Source organism: Penicillium verrucosum (genome assembly GCF_028828655.1).
Source record: "Penicillium verrucosum strain IBT 35672 chromosome Unknown utg000001l_segment0_segment0, whole genome shotgun sequence".
Classification (NCBI taxonomy): Eukaryota; Fungi; Ascomycota; class Eurotiomycetes; order Eurotiales; family Aspergillaceae; genus Penicillium; species Penicillium verrucosum.
In genome coordinates, this window is record NW_026643210.1 from 14,551,430 (window position 1) to 14,573,736 (window position 22,307).

Here is a 22,307-nt window from a genome sequence, read left to right on the forward strand (position 1 = left end):
GGATATTGAGGGGCGGACAGGGGGCCGCGAGGGGAGGAAAAAGACGGGAAGCACCGGTCGGGGGATCCGAGTCGAAAAAGGGGGAAGAATATTCCCCCCAAAGAACAGAATCAAAGAAACAAAAAGAAAAGAAAAAACAACAGAAGACCAAAAGAAAAAGAAAAGCCCCAAGGGTAGAGCAGAAGGCCGAGAAGGTGAAGAGGGAAAAAGGTGAGATACGAGTGGTAGTTTCTCTTAGTCTGGGGGAGGCGGGTCCTTGGCTCTTGAGCCTTGGATGAGGGTTTGACTGATATGGCACTACTTAGATACATAAGGGAGGAATTTCTATTTAATTACATATAGTTAGGTTTACGATGATGAGAGAGAGAGAGAGAGAAAGACAGATAGCTAATTCAATATTATACTAGAATTTATAATAGGTCTACGTTTGATAGGCCTTTTGAAATAAGAGAGAATCTATACATATACTTAGGGCCGACGCCAGCTACCCAAGGGCTTTGGGGGGTTATGATACATCCAGGATGGTGACGACAAAGACAAGGTCACTTATTCCTGTGCGCGTATGGAGTGGATTCGATATTAATTGCCCATATATTTATTGATCGTGAGTCCCTTGCGCCAGTAGCTAAACCTGTGCTAAAAAGGGTTCGAGTCCCGAGGGATCCTCACATGTGCGAAAGAAGGGAGAGAAAGTGTACCGATTACAGAGTAACAATGTACTCTGTGGATTTGACAGACATAATAATAGCATGAATTAGGCGCTAAAAGTGCTAGACGGCTCGGTTTCAAGAAATGAAAGAAGCAAAAAATAGGGGGTTGCACCGGCTGTTTCGAATGCTCATAGAGTGGACACCTCAGGACGATCGTCATTATTAACCTCTCTCAGAACAGAAGCTCAGATCTCGATTTTTCTCTCCTTCTTTATTGGTCTAGCTAAACTATTTTATATATGTTGTAAAAAAAAAAAAAAAAAAAAAAAAACAGATTCGATTTGAAATCATCATGAAAATGAATTTTAAGATCAATGTCGGATTCAAAGGTGTCCAGAGATTAGAGATTAGCTGTGGAAAATGGTGTGCAGTAGCTCGGCTCCCTAGCTTACTTTGGCTGACAATTAGCGCCCAGCGTATGTTGCCGTTTTTGCTTCGGGCTTTGACTCTTCGAAGCTACCGAGGAGTACGGAGTACCTCCGTATAACTAACTAGATCTTGTATGTACCAAGTTGAAATCGATTAAAGAGGGGCCAAAGCCACCCGCAAACCCTGGAACCATGGCCCCAACCATGGTAAATAGAGCTAGAACCATGGTTAGATCCCGATCTAAAGCAGATCTTGTTCAACTTCAGGAATTTCATATTCAACTGCAACCTTAGAACCCTGCAAAATCTTAATATGTTCCAAGGTTGTATCCATACATGGAGAACATGCAGTTCCTGAATAGTCCGACCTGCAACACTAAACCTTACTCTATCTTTTTATGTACTCTATCCACTTACCCACAGTTTGTCTCCATTTCAACATATCCCGATGCATGCAGTAATCCATGCTAAATCGACTAAATCATTCTACTTTTGTTGAAAGCCCCTGGATCACCAATAATACACCAGGCATAATATCCAAAGCCTTGGAATGATCATTTTCTCCCTAATAACCCTCATTGGGTAAGGGGTCAAGGTGGGCCCTGGACAACTGTCAAGCGATGCGTTGGCACTTTTCGCTTCAACAACGTTGTAGTATACCATCACCCAATCAATATCGGATAGATCGTCTAGCGGAACCTGGGCAACGCATATGAGCAACCCTGTCCAATGGCTATCATCGCCGTGGCCTACATCACACCCAACCACCCTCACCTCCTTGAAATTTGTCTGCTGACTAGACTCCGTATACAAATCAGATTGCCGCTAGAAAAGACGGTCTACTGTGCTCTCCCTATTTGGGTACTGTGCCACCCAGCTAGAACCCAAACTCTGTCCAATGGCCCTTGAAGAATTGAAGAACCAAAGAGGTGGTGATTTATCTGTGGATAAGATGCGATCGGAAATTTATTGCGGATATGCGAGGTCACTATCTACAACATAGGTATCGAAAAGGTAAAATAGACAAAACTCAAGAAGTTTTCAAGCTTCAAGCCTTAATCAAAAGATTGTAAAAATCGGAAATCGTGCATGTCGTGTCAAAGTCACAAAAATGAAAATAATCCAAGCATCTCAATATACGTGATCTGGTTTCCCCCCAAGCAGTGTAATTGCCATGCGCGCCAGCCCCCGATTTTTTACCGCTTACCCCCTGACATGGACGACGCGTTGAGGGACGTTGTCCCAGGCGCGCCATATGCAGGAGGCGGTGTAGGGTTGGGCGACGCACGCCGCACAACAGGGTCCCTGGCGCTCAAGCCAGTAGGGCCCGAAGCAGACTCCACAGCGTTAGCTGGAACCTGGCCGCCGTCACCACCGCCAACGACAACCTGTTGACCGTCGCGCATTTTTCCAACGACCATTCCCTTGGCGACGGATTTCAGAAGCGCGCGGCGACTGACACCCGTGGCATCGATGTAAACCAATCCGACGTTCTTGATTCCGCCTGTCAGGTTGGTTGCTACGGAACCTGCCTCATTGCCGTAGCGGTGTTCGATCATGGAGCTGGCGGCGCCGGCTCCGGAGAAGAGCATGTTCCGGGCGCTCTGCTCGATGCCATCGGCCAGGGTTGAGAATGCGATCATTGATTTGTTTAGCACACCGGGCTTGTATTCAGGTGGCGGGTTGCGCCGGTCGACACCTTTATTCCGGCCGGATTCTTGCTTGCGCGCCAATGACGCACCTAAGTTCTGTGCAACCCTCCCGACCTGTCCGACTGTGCGAGCAGAAATATCCGCTGCTCCGTTGGAGAGAGTGCCGACCTTGCGGATGCGCGCGTGAGTAGCGTCTGAGAATTTCACAGGCTCGATATTCGGCTGCGTCTTCTTTTGGAAAGTCTCTGCGCCGCTCGCGATGGCACTTGCCAGATATGTCGATCCAGTCACGATCAGACGGGATGCTGTAGCTGAACTTTGCACGAGTGTCGAATTCTTATACGCCGGGTGCTGGGCCAACGCCAGGTATTCTTCGGAGACATTGGTAACGCTGACTTGATTGCCTTTGCCTTCTGCAGGGAGTTCAATCCCAACCGGTCCTGTTTACGATATATTAGCCAGTTGCAAATTGAGGACGATTATAATCCAACACTTACTTTTAGAACCAGGTTTCACATCGGCGTCCTCAACCACATTGTATCCATCCCCTAGCTCTCCGACCACACTGCCGTTTTCTTCATCCACGAGTACAATTCTCCCATGTGCATCTGCTTTCTTTGTATCCGGGGTCCCAACGTAACCCTCGCCGGGTGCGTAGCTGGCCGGGTTATAAGAAGTATAATCCTGGGCCTTCGGTTGCGGGGTGCGCTCGAGGAATGCAGTGCATTGCGCAAGGATGGATTCAAAGGTATCAATATCATCCTGAGACACATTGCTGGGGCCTGTGCCAATGCTAGGGAACTGGATACGAATGAAAGCGCCAGCATCAGGACCCATGTCCCAGCGGGGAATCAGATAACTGTCGGGAGGTTGGTGAAAGATCTGTGTGGTCGCGGGTATGGCAATATCGAGCTCAGGAGGAAGGTATAGGTGAAGATAGAAATCCTCTTCCGGTGAATCTTCAGGCCAATCTGTCCCAGGGCCAGCAGTGGCGGTATTGGTGGGGACCATTAGCAGCGATAGGGTTTGAGGGCTGGACGGCGTGAGGTCCTGCTCCTCTCCATCTTGGATATGGAAAGCACGGATATTATTGACGCTGTATAGCAGACGGGGATCATTTGCTGCGCTCGCCATCGTGTTGGTTGCTGTCACTATTAAGGCTTGCGGCTTTCAAGGTTGCCCGCAATTTAAGGTGCTGATAACACGCGTATGACGTCGTCCACTGTCTGCAACAATGATGGTTGATAAGCTGAGAAAGACGTTTACAACTCCAAGAACAACAACAGGAAATTAGGATTGTTGAAATAGGAGAAGGAAATAAATCTATTTTCAGACTTAAGCCAAGGAGGGGCTTCTTATGAGATCATGTCTGGGCGCTTAGATAACTGAGGGATGACCCCGGTGCGGGACAGAAGGAGGCTGTGCTACGCCACACTATATCAGCACCGCCACATATAACCTAGCCACACTTGGCGGGTCTTGTTTATTGCTTCTGGTTGGTTAACATCGCCTCAGTCATCCATCCATAATATCAGCAAAACTTGCCTCCCGAGGTCATTCCTCCAGATGGCCGCATTCCAGGTATTATCTGATTTACATCTAGAAAGTCCCTCTGCCTATGATGTATTCGAGGTCTCTCCGAAAACACCTTTTCTTGCGCTCCTGGGAGATATAGGAGTTGTCAGAGACGCAGGCTTCATTCCGTTCATTCAAACCCAGTTGCGCCAATTCCAAATCGTTTTTTTTCTGTTAGGGAACCATGAGCCTTACCACTCAAGCTGGGCGGAGACTAAGCAAACTCTCCGTCAAATCTCAGCGTCTGTCGATCAGTGGCGTTCAACTACAGGACAAGATGGACATCCACAAACTATGGGTTCTTTCGTCTTCTTAGATCAGACCCGCTACGATCTCTCACCAGACGTGACTGTCCTCGGGTGCACACTCTTCTCACGAGTGAGCGACGCACATAAGGAACAAGTCAGCTATGGTCTCAATGACTTTTATCACATAAGCGACTGGACGGTTGATGATCACACGGCTGCTCACGAAGCAGACCTGGCCTGGTTAAATGAACAGGTTTCTCATATCACTTCTTCTGAGCCTCATCGCAAGATTGTGGTTTTTACGCACCATAGCCCAATCACTCAGGATCCACGAGCAGTTGATCCAAGGCACGTAAATAGCTCGCTGTCCTCGGGGTTTGCCAGCGATCTCTCAGGGCAGGAGGTTTGGAAGAGTCCGCTAGTAAAATTGTGGGCATTTGGGCATACGCACTTCAATGTCAGTTACATTGAGGAGGGTACCAAGAAGATGGTCGTTAGTAATCAGCGCGGCTATTACTTTTCTCAGGCGAAGGGATTCGATGGAGAGCTGGTAGTTCGAGTCTGATACCGTACATTCACAACCAATTTGCACTGTATGGAGTAACTTGCGATATCATCAGTATGAGGATGACCTTCATAAGTTATATCCAAGGTTATCCATATTTGGAAAACTCCATTTCAAAGATTGAGCCTTTTAGCACTTTTCCCCGCCCTCTATCTACCAAGTTTGAAAAGTAGACAAGATATCTAGAAAAACGACGTCCAAACAGATGACCAGGCCACATGAGCGGCCGACTATTCTTGTATGCATGGATCGAAAAGCCGAGTTGCACCTTTTATACCTTCAATAAGTATATTCACGTGGAAAAAGACCATTTATGGTAGGCAAGTTCTAATATTTCATCGTGCAGTGCCATTTTTAATCGTATGTCGATATATAAACCAGGAGATCTGATCTACAGCCCCACGTAGGCTTGGCGTTGGGCACCTGGGCAACGTGATGGTCACTGACTTTCAAATTGCTGCCTTCAGGGCTGATAGTACTCTCTTATAAATATAGGACTGGCTGCAGAAGATTCCCTAAATACTCCCAAAATATTTCTACAGTCTCCAGCAACCATGGCTCCCCTAACAATCATAGTCACGGGCAAATCATCCGTCACCCACGCCCCAGAACGAGGTACCCTCAGATTCTCAGTAAAGGGAAATGGCCCCGAACAAGACAAAATTGCCAAGGAAGTGGCAACCTCATCGACCAACCTACAAAAATGGATGAAATCAGCCTTCTATCACTGGAACGACGAGGGCCCTCTAACCCAATTTTCATCCACGAGTATCAAGACCTGGACAAAGTCAACAGATAGAAAAGAACGGCCGGTGCCAAACCCACACCATGCCAGTATATCCTTCAAAGCCGTCTTCCGAGACTTCACCAAGTTGAACCAAGCGATCGAAGAGTTACTGGTTTATCCCAAGGTGGAAATCGACGGTCTGGATTGGAGTCTCACAGACGAAACTGGCAGCCGACTAGCTTCGGATGCCCGCAAATTGGCACTGCGTGATGCCATCAAACAAGCCGATGACTACTCGGAAGTGCTTGAACGCTCGGTTTCGGTGGTAGAAGTTACCGACAATGGAGCGAGTCCTTACAGGTCTACTCGCAAATACAGGATGGCTGCTAGTTTTTATGATTCTGATGGGGAGGACCCTGCGCCGCTGGACCTCACGCCTCAGGATATTGACGTCGAAAGTGAGGTCAATGTCACTTTCAAAGATGTGTCGGCTGCTTGATTGTTCTTTCTTCAGCTTAGCTAGTGAGCCATAATCATCGAGTACACTGAATTAAATTGATTTGTGAAGATTTATTGACTATGTGATATATCCAAATTATTATATTTCAATCTTTATCCTACCCTCAGTTAGCATTAAAAACCTCCCACATGAGAGTGTCAAAGTCCGGAGCCCCGCTGAAGTCCATAAAACCCCCGGGCATGGAATCATGCAGCCAACTCATAGAATCAACATGCGGATCGTAATCATCCATAAAGGAGTTCAGCGGCAGATTTTCAACACCAGTGTCAGTACGAAGAGAAGGAAGCTCCCCTCCCTCATTGGCAGTCTGTAGCCGCTGTGCTCTTCCTGTGCCGGAAATTGATTGGTTCTTGCCTTGTCTGGTCGACCTTGAAGGGGCTTCTAAGCTTCGCATCTTCATAATTCTCTGAACAGTTGCACCGGATAACTCGTGGATACAATCCCTTGCCCGCTTAGCCTCAGCCCAGTATTCTCCAATACTGCTTAGGATATTCAGGCTGATGCTTGTATCGGCGACCACCTCATCAATCTGCACCTCGGATGCAACATGCGGTAGTCTCCACAAGCAGTGTAGCATTATCAGTGTACTCAAGAAGACAGAGTGAACAATGAGTCTGCTGTATACAAGAGCTTCCTGTCTATAAAGCTCCCCAAACCCGCGGATAAGATCTACGGCATGCTGGAAGCATCGCGCGAGCGTCTCTTCCGATGGCTCAGGAATCCCGGGGCTAGGTCTTAGCACCAGTATCATCATTTCGTTATACTTTGTTTCGCATATTTTGGCGATAGCATCGTCTTCTGGTCCACGGGGAATGTCTGCAAGCCAAGTTTGAAGGCGTTCAATCATCTCCTTCTGCCACAGATGAATGTCGGGTACCGGTGGGTAGGCATATCGGGGAGGATCTCTGCAAATGCTGTGCATGACATATTTAATCTCAGAGTTGATGCGGGCGAGTTTGAACAGGTGGATAGAGAAGGTCATGTGAGAAGTTGTGCCATTTTGCGAGGTTTCGTCGTAAACTGACTCAGAAAGATCACTATCAGAGACATCTGATGGGAGCTGAAGGTACTATTAGCCAGAGTTTGTCGGGAAACAACGTATTATCAGAGCACTTACCCGAAGCTCACATGCTTCATCTCTCACACCGATCGGTCGCCCCATCATCGTCCCTAACGTACGGTCAAAGCTGTATACAACCCAGAAGATGCGAGTCCGCATTTCCTGCTCCAAGAACGAGATGGAGAATGTCGATGATGTGCGAACATCACGCTGAAGGCCCAAGTCAATAAGGGAGCCCAAACATTGATAATTCAGGCTCCAGACATTGATGTCGCACGATGGATTATGAAGCCCATATACCATTAGCAAGAGCAGACTCTGCAGTCCTTCCAAAGAGCCATCGGCACATGCACGTTCGAAATACTGGGTAGCTGCTGTATAATACCCCTCGGCCGGAAGAGGAATTCTAAAGCGTCTAGATATATCCGAGGCTGCTATTGCAAGCACCATATAGACATGAAAGGCATCAGCTGGGTCGGGAGGTGCTTCATTGCTATACATTCTCTCGAGCCTTGTCATGTGCGATGGTTGGTGTAGAAACGGGTATACGAGATGCACCGAGGCGAAGTACTTTGAAGTCAGCTCTACGGCGTCTTCTTTGCGACCTGGGAGCGGTGCTGGGCTGTTAAAAAAATCGGACGAAAGTGACATTGGCTTGTTCGCATTGCCATTATTTCCTGATGGCCCCGTTCGACGGCCAGCACTCGAAAATATGAGGTTTGCTAGGAAATATCCGCTTGACGGACCAATGTATCGCGGTTCTCCTGAGGAGAGAGAGACAAGTCCAATTTCATGGGCAGGTCTTGAATGTGTCCGAGATGGTTGCGAGTCTGCTGGCCCGTGTTGTAGGTGGGGTGTTATTGACCGGCGAGTGCGAGTGCCCTGTGGTGAGGTAGATTCGACTTGGGTGCTTTCCACCGTAGGTTCGATTTGTGTGATATCCAACAGGTCCACTTGCGGGCCATCCTGTAGCTGGACCGTTGGATCCTGTTCCTTTACCAAGGACTCTAACCACTGCACTCGTTTTTGCAGATTCACAATGTACCTAATCAATTGTCAGTATTAGAAATGACAAAGAAGTGGGGGAGGGAGTATTCATGCGACTCAGCGGATGATGATACGTACGTGCGATTAACCTCTTGTTTACCATCGTTAACACAGGCTACATTGGCCTTTCTGCACGATGCGCAGCGGGGAAGATCCCCGTCACAGCGGATTTTCCGTCGCTGACACCTCCGACAGGCGGCGCGGTTCCGAGACCGCCGCGAAGAGTCCATAACAGAGATGACAGGATCCCTTGTGAGTATTGGAGTTGCTAATTCGTGGATATGACAAGAAATCCAACACCAACAATGTCTCTCGGAAAGAACAGTCCCTGCAAAGGAAAATACTGGAATCGACGAGATTTGGGCCAAACGGGAAACTTCCGCCAAGGACGGATGGCATCCGTCCTTGGCGCGTCACTTAAAAGAGAACTACATTCCGATTCCAGTCACTGTATAACCCCACCATTCTTTGATTTTTAGTAAAAATAGAACTCATATTCAAAATGGTTCTTGTCCACATTGGTATGGTTCACCTGCGATAACAACCAAATACTTAATTAACCATCAATAGTTCTGTTCAAGTTCCGAGTAGACGTCGGGGACGAGGTGAAGCAGGAGTTCCTTTCTCAAATTAAGACACTCAAGTCTTTGCCTTGTGTTAAAAGCCAAAGACTTGTTGTTGGGGGGCCCTCGATTACAACCCCAGTTGAAAAGAGCAAAGGATTTCAATATGCTTTAGTGAGCTACCACGAAGATCGAACAGCATTGGCTGAGTATCAAGCTAGCAGTGAGCATGAAAGGTATAAAATAGCCCTTGAATCCTTGGATCTGATGGGAGCTCATGTTATTCTAGGGTCACAAGCACATACTTCATTCCCTATAAAGAGGATTTGGTTCGGTTTGACTTTGAGACTGATCAAACCGACGAGATGCTGCTTGGGTTTTGATGTCCGATGCCAGTCTCAGTTTTAGCAGGAAATTTATACAAGATCAAACTTCACGTGTTCTAGAGGCGAAGGTAAGCATACCTAGATAGGTATACATCGTACATACAAAGTACCACATGGAGAAAAGCAAGGTCTCCGTGGAGTGGGGCGCGGCTCAAACGATTGGAGGCAGAAGGTCTCATATCACCATGGATATTATCACATCTCAACAAGTGGCGGTCATTGTCTTTATCAATCGGGAATAATCTTTTTTTTTTAGCTTAGCAACGGTCTAAGGCCCTTGATATTATAGGGATTCAGGCGGGCACATGGTCATCAAAATGAGAAAAGAGTGGATACTAATATCTATGGTGTTGCTCTATTGTATCTCTAACACTTCAAAATCCCAAGATGTTTCCTCACTTCCTCAATTACGTCTTCTACATTTGTCTCAGTAGAGACCCTTGCTAGGATGTGCTGGTCAGGGCGAATCAGAATCCCTCCACCATTAACCAACTCATCGGTGAACCAGCTTTGCCTGACGATTTCGAAGTCCACCCCCAGGCGCCAGGTGTTAAGGCTTAAACCAATCACATTGAGCTGCTTCTGCAAAAGTGCAATGGAAGGATTTTGATGTTCCTTCCCCGGAATCAAACTCCAAGAGTCGGGGCCACAGAGATCGAGAGTACACCACTGGCAAGCGCGAACCTGATCTGCACCAAGCTCCTTGACGTACGACACATCAACGGGCTCCTGAGGCAGCAAAGAACGTTTGGCTACCTGTGCCTCGAGCGAGAGGCGACCTGGGAAGCTGATCCAACCATGAGGCAAGCGCGCCCCAAGCACAAATTTCGGAGAATAGCGGGAAGCATGCGGAGGTGGCTTGGTAGCCCCATACACATATCCAATATGAAGGTCCAACTATGAGCAAGAGTGTGAGCAAGACCGGCCTTTTATAGAAACCGGAAAAAGCAGACAAAGTCACATACATTATCAAAATGCTCCCTCTGGCTTTCAATACCTGCCTCAATCCGTGTACGCTGAGCTGGATCCGCCAATGCTGCCATCATATCCCTTCGTCCTTGCATAGCATCTTCGACACCAGCGGTATTGAGACATTGCAGTAGTGTAAATATCTCCTTGCCGTTTTTAACGCTCTGTTTAGAATACGAATCCGCAACACCGCGTCGTTCGGCAGTGTATGTCGAAAGTATAGATGGTGTCGCCGCTCCCCGGTGAACCAACGCAATCTTATAAGCCAAGTTGTGAACGTCCGCAAACCACAGTTCAAGCCTAGTCCACCAGTTGGGGGAAATGAGTGAGCAGCATCTCCAGCCCTGAAAGAAACCAAAACATCAACAAGGAACACACAGCGTCAATATCCAATTACAAAAACTCACAAAAAGATATTCCCCACCTGGAATGTCAAAGCAACTAGTCGACGGAAGACCCAGGGGCTATAACTCAGGATCTCAAAGGGAATGTCATCTTTACCAATAGCACTGACGATCTTGGCCCTGCACATACCTTCTGTCCACGACTCAACCGGGCACTGCTCAACGTCTACCTGGCTGATATGTACCTAGATCCCATCGAGATCATAGGCGATAATAAAGCCCGCAGCTGTAGGGTCCATTATCCAGTACAGCATACCGACACGGTCACCAACGACGGGCCGCAGATTGGCATTGAAATGAATGGTCATCATTGTCTGGTCTGAGACTTCGCTCTCAGATTCAATACCGAGCAGCTCGCGGACCTTGCTTTTATGACCATCACAGGCTATGAGGTGACGTGACTTTGTGTGATAGAGTTGTCCAGTCGACCGTTCCTCAATTGTCGCCACGACTTCATTTTCATTCTGGTTCTCAGTTAACTGCGTTCCTTCGTTAATAACAAAAATGGCCCGTGTGCTTACCTGCTCCACGGCATGGATACTGAACCCCTTGATCAAGGTAGTGCTGGGATCATTTGCAATAAAGTAAGACAATTCTTGCTCTAGGGCTGGTTGGGGTATATTATGGATCATCTATTTGTTTCAATTGGTATTGGTCAGTGTTACTACCATAATACACTCACTAACTATAGGGGAAAGGTACCTTTGGCGTGTCATTCAAAACCGCGGGATCCATACGCTCATACGGGAGGCTGCCGATCGCGACTCCGCAAAGATTGGTGTGAGAATTCACAGAGGAGCTATCATCTCGCGAAGTGCCTAGCTGGCGCACATGCTTCTCGCCTAAGTCAAATTGACGCAAGATTTCCAAGGAGCGAGGGTTGATCGCGTGGGCTTTTGGAGCAGCCAGACGCTCGAGAAACGCTCGATGACCAATGATTGAACTACGTCGATCACGTCAACAAATATTCCCTACCGAGTTCTCCGCAAGTATCCTTACTACCAAATCGAGACAGAAGGAGGGCCTGCAATAGGCCAGTAGGACCTCCGCCCACAATGAGCACGGGCACATAACTTGGTAAATGCCAGAGTCACCAGTCTGGTGGGATGCAAAGTCTCGAGACGGAGCCATCACCTTTGTCCAATAGATCGCGGCTTATCTTAATTTCTTCCAGAATAAGCGAGTGGCCAGGGCCCCCAAAACCTCATAGTAAATGTAATATTTTATAACTTTATATCTCAACGGCAATGTTCTTCTTGATTCTCCTTTTTATGAATAGTAGTTGAATTTTAAACTCTATATACTAATTTATATATTAATTTTAAGCAAATTGAGTAGCTATATTATCACGATAATTGAAAATTACATTACTAAAAACTAAAAATATATATGTTGTACACCTCAGTCACCAAACCAGTAAACTTATCGAAACTCCCTAAAGAGACTCGATATCATAAAAAAGTCAGCAGGTCAAAAGGAAACGCTCCTATAGATGACAGTTGTTGAGATATCAAGTTGTAATCTATCGCATTTACTATTGAGGTGGCCACTCGCATGTGGTGGCCATTCGTTTGTGAAGTACGTTATGCCAACGTCGGCCAGAAATGCACTGAAGCCGGTGCAGATCGGAAGTCAGGGGCAAAGGTGAGATGGACCTCGGGAGAGAAGCTACATGACTAACTATCTTTCACACGTATTCAGCCCGTTATTACGACACCCACATACATCCATGTATAGCGCAATGCTAGTTATCAGGCTAGACTTGTGATTGGTCCCCAACAGTACAAGGATGCTGAGCAAGACACCAAAAGAATATGTATCAAACCCGTTTTGGCTGGATTTCTAATGTCGAGTACGCTGCTGCGAGACTTATGTATTCGATATTGTCTCGGACTAAAAGGGAATGACCACTAGTTACTATACGCCATCTGTTAAAAAGGGGATTCCCGCCTTATTCCACACGAGGAGGTGTTCAAAGTCACCCTCCCCTTGTTTCAGTCCTCGACACTCATCCTTATTTTTCCACTTTGTATTTTAGAGGACCTTGTTTGATATCTTTAATGTGTCGAGTCACTTACTAAATAGGTCCGAGAAGAAAGTCATAGAGCAGATCCATGCGGCACCTGGAACAGAAATACTGTTCGATGGCGACAATGGAAGCATTTCTGAGCGGCTTCACCAGATGAAGCATCGTGAAACAGGCTATGGCCGCATGTTATTGGTCCCGCAACTTTCGATGGAGGATCCAAATGATCCTCTGAACTGGTCCACCACGAAGAAAAGCTTGACTTTATTTAATGGTTGGTGCGTTTATGGGTGTTATTACAAGAACTGTCCTTTTCCGCTCCGACCCACTCTTATAGCACTTGCTAATAGTTTCCATTTTTGAATCTTCAGCTTTCTGTCGAGATGATGGTCACCATTGCTGCTTTGAAGAGATCTGGACGCGGGTGATTAACGACTTCATCACCTCTAGCGGCGCTTTGAGTGCCTTCATGACAGTGGCAGTTATAAACGTGGTGGTGTACTTGATCTCCATTCCCTTCTATCTCAAGGGCAAGGAGATCCGAACTTGGTTACACCGGAAAGATTTTCTCCGAGTGGCTAGTATCATCTAGGAATAGATGGAGTATATATATGTCCCTGAGTTTACGCAGTTACAAGAATGGTGGACCGCTTATGCGATCTTTATCATGTCTTTTTGGATGTTCTTTTTAGGTGTCTTTTTAGGTGTAAACGAGCTATAAAAAGCATACATCGTGCAAGAGACTTGTATATTCAATATTGGATGGGTAAATATATACTATATCCCCTTTGACTATCGCCATGTCTCAACTTTCAGGTGCAACTTTCTAATTAGAAATCTGCCACTTCCAATGCTTTTCTTGATCACAAAAGAAAATCCCTATTCTTTCTGATTTCTGTACCGAGCTAGTCCACATGTTCATATGTTGGTTTTTATACATCCCCCCGTCACCGACTCTACCCCTATCCCCGCCTACATAGCTTAGGGTTTACCTCGGTGTCTGTCTCGGCGACCATCTCGGAGCTCATCTCGAGATCTTCCTCGGAGCCCGTCTTGTGGGGCGTGTCTCGGCCCCTAGCACCGGCGGTAAGATGGAAGAACATACTATAGCATCCACAGCGGGGATATCTAGTAGTATGTAGCTGTGCAAATGCTAGGAAAGAAAATCACTTAATCCCCAGAAGAAGAATAGTTACATATTGACTCCGAATCGCTAAGGTAAGTAAACGAGAATGGAGGATTTAGGGACTACCTCGGGGTCGGAATTGGAGAGCAAATATTCCACTCCGTAGTTGTAAAGACGCTATCAAATTTTTACATGGAACGCGATACTGAAAATCAGGGGGTTACAAATATCAATCCGGAGTGTTCTTAGTTTCAAATAAAGTTCAACAGAAATATTCTATGATTTTGATTCCTTGCAATGCCCAAAGTCAGGGCTAAGATCTATCAGTAACCTCTTTACAGAAATTACCTAAATACGTAGGCTGGTGTCTATTTGCAAAAGTTATGCCTTGGTGCAACGGTCGATCATCGTTTGTCACCATTATGTCTCGTGAAGAGCTACCCTTCGCGACGATCGCCGTTTTCTCACTTGCTAGACAAATCCTTATAACCAACCTAGTTTCACTAAGAAGATCCACATGCTATACCGAGTCGTACATATTTGTACATCCTTGTTCCTTGGCTCTTCGCTGATCTCGTTTTAAGCCTTACTCAATGTCGACATATACAACGGCTGAAACCACCTTATTTTGCTTGTTGTTGTTGTTGTTGTTGTTGTTGTTGTTGTTAAAGAGAAATAAGAATAATAGGATTCCAATTTATTCACGTCTACCACCGCTGCTCAAAATATCACACCAATGCAGAGCTAGGGATCTGGAGCTAGGGATATGCTCTGGCACAAATATTTTACGTGTTGTTGGAAGTCAATCAAAATCAATAACTGATAAGCCTCTATCATATGTCAGAACTCGGTAGTTTGTGGTTTAGCTCGATGAGGATTGGTTTAGATGAATTGTGATAATGTTTACTATTCAGGGCACATCCCTGGAATCGTCATCTGGCCTTTTACTATGTAACTAGTTACCTAGGTAGGTAATTAGCGGATTGACTGATCAACTTTAATTTAATATGAGCAGACAATCTCTCATTGGACGCACTGGGGTAGCAGACCCTTCAGTGTAATCCTTCCGAACTGTGAGGTACCCTGGTATCTGTATTGAAAAACCGTGCTTCTCCATAGCAAGTATCGACGGGAGGGTCGGTCCCTATTCACCGTGAAGACTTTTATGGAAGCGCATTTAGGCGGTTTCTGAGTCGCTCTGGTGATACCAGGCATATGGATTTCAGTTCTGACTTGACAGTTTTGAGTTTTGCATCTTCTCTTGTTTTTGCGTTAGTTAACTATACTGTGCAAGAACGTGTAAGCACTGTACATCCCCGAAGGCCAGAAATGGACCGAAATACTCGTTCTGCGGTCATCCTCGCCGTTTCTTGGATAGAAACATGCATTGGTTTATTCATTTTCAGCCTTCGGTTCCTGAGTAACTGGAAATTCGTTGGGCGGTTTAGATGGGACATTGCTATCGCTGGCTTGACGGTGGTGAGTGTGACGTTTGGTTTATGAGAAGTTACGATTCCAAGGCATATGCTAATAAATGTTCTTTCTAATAGGTGACTGGGACTACTGCTCAGGTGTTTCTGCAGCTTTCAGTCAATGCTGGGATGGGCCGTCACTTGGATGATCTGTCAGACTCACAGTAGTTACAGCACTGCACTGGTCATGGGTGTTCCAGTTACTCGCAATAACTGCCAGTATGTTAGGAAAGCTTGCGATTCTCGCCTTCCTTGTCCAGATTCGTGGTCGGCTTGAGAAAAAGCCGTGGTTCTTGATAATTCTGGGTGTTCTGATTGGCGCAATCAATACCACTGTTATTGGAACAATTCTGGGTCAATGCAAGCCAATGAACAAGCTGTGGGATGATAGTGTTGAAGGAACATGTAACCCAGGGCGCGAAGTCAACCAGAACTATTCGTTCTTCCAGGCTAGTGAGTTTTCATACACATCGGAGCAGTCAAAGGTTGAGCCTTTGCTAACGAGCTAGGCTTCAACGCACTTAGCGACGTCCTGTTGGCAGTATATCCAGTTCATCTCTTCTGGAAGCTCCAGATGAAGCTGCGAGCCAAGGTTGTCTTGTCTATCCTCATGGGACTGGGCTGGATGTAAGTCTTTCGTACCGACCACTTCAGCTTTTCTCAACCTAACATTCCCCCGAATTCAGAGCAGCACTTTGTTCCGCTGTCAGGACATCTGAACTCAAAGCGTTGACCCAAACTAGAGATATCACCTGCAAGTTGAAATCCACACTTTCGCCTTGAGAAATGCTAATTATCATATCTCCAACAGATGCTCATTCCGATCTCCTCATCTGGGCCTCGACAGAAGCTTGGATCATCATCATGGTCGGCTGCATACCACCCACCCGACCACTTATGGACAAGGTATTGCAGCGACTGGGTTTTATCTCAAAGAAAACGTCGACTCCCTACCAGCACCATGACTTTAGCGGACATGCAAAATATGGCACAAACAAGTCCAACCCGGCCGGCCACTCCGATTTTCGCTCCAACGCATATGGGGGGAGGAAGAAGCCATCTGAAGATGACAGTCCGGGCTGGATGGAGCTCAGCGCATTTGAGGGGACTGGAAGTGAGGAACATATCGTCAATGAGCCAACGGGTATTATAATTAGAACCGATATTGAGACTCATTTCGAGGATGTGGAGCGTCACGGCGGCCCGTCATCAGGGGATAGTAGCATTCCTGCTGAGCATCCGATCCGTGAGGGTATATAGCCTTCGCTGGGTATTTGATCTGTGAGTATAGACATGATGTTCAAAGAGTTGTTCAATGGTGTTCATTAGCAAAGGTGCGTTATATTCTTGGATGATACTTATAGTGGGCCTGTTCATGGCAGCTGAGGTTGTACTATATTTTGTATTATAGATAGTTTAATGTGATGCCGAGAACATTGAGATTGACAATGATATCTAGAATAATTTAAGTGTGTATTGCCCTGACATATAATGTCTAAGGTTGTTCCCTTCGTCCCGGTCAGCCAAGGCTAAAAATATCCCCACATCCCCGCGGATCCCCAACGCCGCCGATAACCGACCTCGGCTCACAGCGACCCTCGTGATTATGACCTTTACCTCCCTCCCGAGGTCACTTTTCCTCCCTTCCTTTTCTTCCTCATAGCATATTGAGCCTATTATTCCTTATTTCACAATGGCTTCTATTATTCGCGCGTTGCGGCCTTTGTCGCGTACCCCCTCAGTCCGCCTAGCGGGCAAACGACTCGCTGCTGGCCGGCCCGTACAGAGGTACCGTCTAGCCCAGGCGAGCACCAATACTGTTAAAAACGTATTCGCTAACAAATTGTCTCCATTTACAGCGTATATGCATTCTCAACCACCCCGCGCCGGCGGGAGGTCGACCTCTCCGAGCTAACGCCGACGCCGATCACCCTCCTGTCCGAGACGGAATCACTCATGGCTGACTCGGTATCGAAGTTCGCCGTGGAGCAAATCGGTCCGAAGGTACGGGAAATGGACGAGACTGAGACCATGGACGCGAAGGTCGTGGAGCAGCTCTTCGAGCAGGGCTTGATGGGCATTGAGGTGCCAGAGGAGTTTGGCGGCGCCGGGATGAACTTCACCGCGGCGATCGTCGCGATCGAGGAGCTGGCACGTGTGGACCCTAGTGTCAGCGTGCTGGTCGATGTTCACAACACACTGGTCAACACCGCAATCATGAAATACGGTGATGCCAAGGCTCAGCGTACCTGGCTGCCTAAGCTGACTACCGGCACTGTCGGCTCGTTCTGTCTCTCCGAGCCTGCGTCTGGCTCCGATGCCTTTGCCCTCCAGACCAAGGCCGAGAAGACCGCCGATGGTTATAAGATTAATGGCTCTAAGATGTGGATCACCAACTCTATGGAGGCTGGTATCTTCATCGTTTTTGCCAACATTGACCCCAGCAAGGGTTACAAGGGTATCACTGCTTTCATTGTCGAGAAGGATACCCCTGGCTTCTCAATCGCCAAGAAGGAGAAGAAGCTCGGAATCCGTGCTAGCAGCACTTGTGTGCTCAACTTTGACGACTGTATCATCCCCAAGAGCAACCTTCTCGGCGAGGAGGGACAGGGATATAAGTACGCCATTAGCGTGCTGAACGAGGGCCGTATTGGTATCGCCGCTCAGATGACCGGTCTGGCTCTTGGCGCATGGGAGAACGCTGCACGGTAAGATTTACACACAATGTAGACCCGCATATGAATCCGATCAGCTGACCACAATCAAAGGTACGTTTGGAACGACCGTCGCCAATTCGGCGAGCTCATCGGAAATTTCCAGGGCATGCAGCACCAGATCGCGCAGGCCTACACTGAGATTGCCGCCGCCCGCGCTCTCGTCTTCAATGCCGCCCGCAAGAAGGAGGCTGGCCAGGACTTCGTCCAGGACGCTGCTATGGCTAAGCTGTACGCTTCCCAGGTCGCCGGCCGGGTGTCCAGTTCCGCTGTCGAGTGGATGGGTGGCATGGGCTTTGTCCGTGAGGGCATCGCTGAAAAAATGTTCCGTGATAGCAAGATCGGTGCTATCTACGAGGGTACCAGCAACATCCAGCTGCAGACCATTGCCAAGCTTCTCCAGAAGCAGTACACGAACTAGAAGTGGTGGGGTTGAATACCTACCTCAATGGCTTTGTTTATAAATAGTTTGATTTTATGCACCCTGCGGCGCATTGTTTGTTTCTCTTATGGGTGTCTACCCATCACCCCCTATGGGGTATACAAAACATGAAGAGCCACCGTGGCCCAACCCTGTGACCATTTCGAATTCGCTCGAAAGCGAACTATAAATGCCAAACTGTGTATACAAGAGTAACGAAGCAGCGCAGATGATGGCCCCAATCATGCTAGAGTGCCCCGCCTTATTTGTAAATCCAACTCCAACGAGGGTATCCAGGTGTGGAGTTCAAGTTGTCGGCTTACTAGTCGCCCATCGAGCCGTGTGTTGTATATGGACCGGAGGTGGGACCAGATCTTCACTGTCAGCTTACTTTATTCCCTCGGCACGGCTGTTATTTCCGTTTTTCTTTCTTTTTCTTTTTTTTTGTGGGAATCAATTTCAATCACGATTTCCGCACCGATTTTGGAATCCAAGAACAAGTGTTGCCTTGGGATCTATAGCATGGATCAGTATGCATGCTCGTATCGAGGTTCTTGAATGGATTTACATGCCGTGTGAGACTGGATCGAGGGTTCCACATCCCGGCCTCAACTCGCAAGACGTTGTATTTTCACCGAGGATAGAATGTCCTTGAATTCCCCCAGTTGCATGGAACTTGCATTATTCATGACGGAGGCGGCCATGAGTACTCGTATGTCGGATCCGTCTGTTGCGATTGAGGCATCGGTTGAACTTGCGGGTACGTTGCTGTGGAGGGTTGGTAGACTCGGGCGGGAGTTTGTTGAGAAACGGGACTGGCACTCGACATGGAAAGTGACCGGCTGCTGTAAGCAAACTGAGAGAAAGACGTTTCGGATTGTGGCTGAGATGTGCGTATTGGTTGTCCTTGATGCATTTGACCATCTATGGAATACGGCTCCATACGATTCGGGAATTCCGCGTCGGAGGCTTCGCCGAGCGATGGCGATCTTGTGGACGGATATGGCTGTTGCCAGTCATGCTGATGAGACTCTCGACGTGCTGCTAGAAGGCCCGATGGTCTTTGAGTGTGGGATGTTGCAGTGAAGTGTGGCGGTAGCAATGCCTCTGTTGTTAGGGTGCCCGGTAATGCACCAGTCGACGCTTCGTCCAAAGACCACCCACTTCGAAACGGAGTCATCGGTTCGTTCGGTGGTGCAAACTCCGGTCGGCCAGTCAAAGAAGCAACTTGATGCTTCAATCGGGTCACTTCGTTCTCCAGAAAGGTATTGTGATGTACGACTTCATCGAACCGTTCGCTTTGGACCCGCATATCTGCAATCTGTGACTGGAGCGTGGAGACCTGAGCCTCAAGTTGTTCTATATGCTCCTTGGTGCGTTGACGAATGGAACGCTGAGCCTCTCGATCGTTGGCACGCTTTCGCTCTAGTTGTTCCACTGAAAGAGTCGAGACTTTCCTTGTCCCTGATCGAGACTCACGCCTCTTCACAGGTGGTTCATCTTGAGAGCTCATGGTTATTGGTTTCCTCGCACATCCGACACTCAAGGCAAATCTCCCCTCCGTTGCCCAGAACCTTTCAAAGAGAACCCCCCGCTGGCGACCATGGACCCAGCAATGGAGCCTAACATGAGGGGAAGTGGTGGATCACTGATTTTGAAAGATCGTGTGTGGGTGGCTCGAGACTATTTCCGGGCCGAGCAGGGATCAAGGTAGAACGTGACAGATAATGCGTATCCAGGGTTAAATTAGCTTAGTTTACTATACGGGAAGAAGAAAATAAGATGTTGCACGTGGTATAACTAGCTATGGATACTTTCAGGGGTTCCAAGGTTCATTATAACCTTCTCGGCAGCGGACTGGCCTTGATAGAACCATGATATTGTCAATCCCCAACACGCATTTTGCTTTCTCCAGATTGATTAACAAGCCAGGCAAATCTCCCGATGATGCGGCGAAAGTCAGACCCCTAAGCGCCCAATAAGCGTGGAGAAATAGACGAACCGTGTGGATAGTTAGGGAGTACGGGGCCATGGCTATAGCGTTCTCTTTTCAGCCACTACGGTGAGGCCCCATTCGTGAGATCCGCTTTTTTTCGATTGCTGCCAAGATGAATGAGCTGCCAATCGAATTGAGGAGTCTTCTGTTGGGCCCCACGTACCATAATGATGAGCATTTACTATACGGAGTACTCCGTATACTACTCCCTTTTCATCTTGCGGCCGACCGCTACAAGTTGATGACTGTTGATCCATCAAGTTAGGGGAGGCAACAGAAAAGCTGCCAAAATAATGTTGTCGGTTTTGTACCATCGGGCATTTAGAAACTATTGATGATCATCGTCCTTGTGGAGATATGAACGGAGGAAATGGCCCACAAGAATCCTTTGGCCCCCGAAGTTTGAACGCCGATACGGAGTCTCCGAAGATTCGCCCGTCCCTCCGCTTTTATGGGGGCCGCCGTTATTCCTAATTTAAATACACAACACTGCTGATTCATTCTATCAAATAATTGTTATTTAACTGTGTTCTAATTTACAGCTTAGTTCTATAGGCCACTTCCGTATAAGAGGTAAGAAACTTTAAGAAAGGTTATAATGCATCTTCTCAAGTGATACCTATAATCCCCGACTTTTTTCCTCCAGGGCGGGCCTCATCAACATGGCATGTCTGAGGTTGGATAGTGTCGATGTTTTTAATAACCTAACCAGGTAACATAAATTAGCGTGCAATGTTCTAAATCAGGACTATAGCCACTAACCGGGTGGATTTTTAGGGTGGACAGATGGATTAACGAATATCAAAATCAAGTACAACATAGTTAGGGTAAGTTGAGTGCCCATAGTTAGTTAGCTCATGCTTCAAGTAAGCTCGCCGTTTCTTTAGAATATCGACCTCCCTACGGAGTATACTAGTAGTCGATGTTATTCAGATGTCATATATTACAGGTGACCCTAGATCGCAAGACTTCTTTGCTACTTCTCATTTCACATTCCTTCTGCTTTAATATCTTTACTTATTCTGTTGCAAATTCATATTCTACGTCGATTGAGCATTTGTTGACTAGTTATAGATTACTAGACTTATGTAGTTGTGGTAGAGGAGAGTATATATAGACCACCTAGGGAATTTTACTAGACCCTCGGAGAATCATCCAAGCATCAGAGCACAATGCTTACCGACGTTCGATGAATAATTATCCGAAACATACACAGGCGCCACATCAACGAGCCTATACGTACAATATAATTGCCATCTATGTGGAGATATGCAAGTGGGGATCGGGCACGGTCATGAAAATGGTGGTCCTCCAGTTTAGCCGACGTGCACGCGGACGTTCGATGGCTCTAGACACGGTCCGTGACCCTTGGCCGATCATTATGGATCCGATGCCGGACTTCAGGTCAAACCCGTCATTCGCCGTGAGCCCCACGGAGTAGCCACCCTAAAACATACGTTTTACACAGTGGCCAGCCGCCCGAATACACTTCATTCTAGTGTGTATGAATAGAAATACGCAGCCACAAATTTATGTCACTCAATTGGAAAGGACTCGCATTCACGGCGAATTAAGGTGACAGCCTGGGCGTATGAATAATGTTATTGACAGCCTTGCAAGGAACATTATCAGACATTGTCTACCACAATGTGGTAGAATATACTCTGTAAGTAGGCACGATATATCGGTCTTCGCCCAATATTGATTGGGTGATCGACCGGGGTTGCCGGGCGAATCATATCAATAAGATACGGCCCC

General features: G+C 47.3%; 9 protein-coding genes across 9 annotated transcripts; 5 read left to right on the forward strand and 4 right to left on the reverse strand.

Annotated features, from left to right (window-relative positions):
- Positions 1–2,274: 2,274 nt before the first annotated feature.
- N7516_005369 (senescence-associated domain-containing protein) lies at positions 2,275–3,864 on the reverse strand (the record flags this gene model as incomplete). Its single annotated transcript, XM_057218089.1, has 2 exons — positions 2,275–3,170; positions 3,228–3,864. 2 exons carry the CDS (start codon positions 3,862–3,864, stop codon positions 2,275–2,277), a joined length of 1,533 nt encoding a protein of 510 aa, XP_057079972.1.
- A 735-nt stretch (positions 3,865–4,599) lies between these two features.
- On the forward strand, positions 4,600–5,118 carry N7516_005370 (Ser/Thr protein phosphatase superfamily; the record flags this gene model as incomplete). The annotated part of the gene is made up of 1 exon (XM_057218090.1): positions 4,600–5,118. One exon carries the CDS (start codon positions 4,600–4,602, stop codon positions 5,116–5,118), a length of 519 nt encoding a protein of 172 aa, XP_057079973.1.
- A 554-nt stretch (positions 5,119–5,672) lies between these two features.
- Positions 5,673–6,344, forward strand: N7516_005371 (SIMPL domain-containing protein; the record flags this gene model as incomplete). The annotated part of the gene is made up of 1 exon (XM_057218091.1): positions 5,673–6,344. The coding sequence occupies one exon, from the start codon at positions 5,673–5,675 to the stop codon at positions 6,342–6,344; it is 672 nt and encodes a 223-aa protein (XP_057079974.1).
- A 124-nt stretch (positions 6,345–6,468) lies between these two features.
- N7516_005372 (Zn(II)2Cys6 transcription factor domain-containing protein) lies at positions 6,469–8,702 on the reverse strand (the record flags this gene model as incomplete). The annotated part of the gene is made up of 3 exons (XM_057218092.1): positions 6,469–7,425; positions 7,483–8,470; positions 8,551–8,702. The coding sequence occupies 3 exons, from the start codon at positions 8,700–8,702 to the stop codon at positions 6,469–6,471; spliced, it is 2,097 nt and encodes a 698-aa protein (XP_057079975.1).
- A 272-nt stretch (positions 8,703–8,974) lies between these two features.
- N7516_005373 (Dabb family protein) lies at positions 8,975–9,418 on the forward strand (the record flags this gene model as incomplete). The annotated part of the gene is made up of 3 exons (XM_057218093.1): positions 8,975–8,993; positions 9,043–9,271; positions 9,325–9,418. The coding sequence occupies 3 exons, from the start codon at positions 8,975–8,977 to the stop codon at positions 9,416–9,418; spliced, it is 342 nt and encodes a 113-aa protein (XP_057079976.1).
- Positions 9,419–9,787: 369 nt separating this feature from the next.
- On the reverse strand, positions 9,788–12,985 carry N7516_005374 (uncharacterized protein; the record flags this gene model as incomplete). Its single annotated transcript, XM_057218094.1, has 7 exons — positions 9,788–10,318; positions 10,387–10,734; positions 10,815–10,960; positions 11,051–11,258; positions 11,316–11,426; positions 11,497–11,737; positions 12,933–12,985. 7 exons carry the CDS (start codon positions 12,983–12,985, stop codon positions 9,788–9,790), a joined length of 1,638 nt encoding a protein of 545 aa, XP_057079977.1.
- Positions 12,986–15,275: 2,290 nt separating this feature from the next.
- Positions 15,276–16,678, forward strand: N7516_005375 (uncharacterized protein; the record flags this gene model as incomplete). Its single annotated transcript, XM_057218095.1, has 6 exons — positions 15,276–15,425; positions 15,497–15,582; positions 15,639–15,871; positions 15,928–16,045; positions 16,105–16,172; positions 16,230–16,678. 6 exons carry the CDS (start codon positions 15,276–15,278, stop codon positions 16,676–16,678), a joined length of 1,104 nt encoding a protein of 367 aa, XP_057079978.1.
- Positions 16,679–17,076: 398 nt separating this feature from the next.
- Positions 17,077–18,553, forward strand: N7516_005376 (acyl-CoA dehydrogenase; the record flags this gene model as incomplete). Its single annotated transcript, XM_057218096.1, has 3 exons — positions 17,077–17,206; positions 17,278–18,126; positions 18,187–18,553. Exons 1-3 carry the CDS (start codon positions 17,112–17,114, stop codon positions 18,551–18,553), a joined length of 1,311 nt encoding a protein of 436 aa, XP_057079979.1. The 5' UTR covers positions 17,077–17,111.
- A 685-nt stretch (positions 18,554–19,238) lies between these two features.
- On the reverse strand, positions 19,239–20,066 carry N7516_005377 (bZIP transcription factor; the record flags this gene model as incomplete). The annotated part of the gene is made up of 1 exon (XM_057218097.1): positions 19,239–20,066. One exon carries the CDS (start codon positions 20,064–20,066, stop codon positions 19,239–19,241), a length of 828 nt encoding a protein of 275 aa, XP_057079980.1.
- Between the last annotated feature and the right edge of the window lie 2,241 nt (positions 20,067–22,307).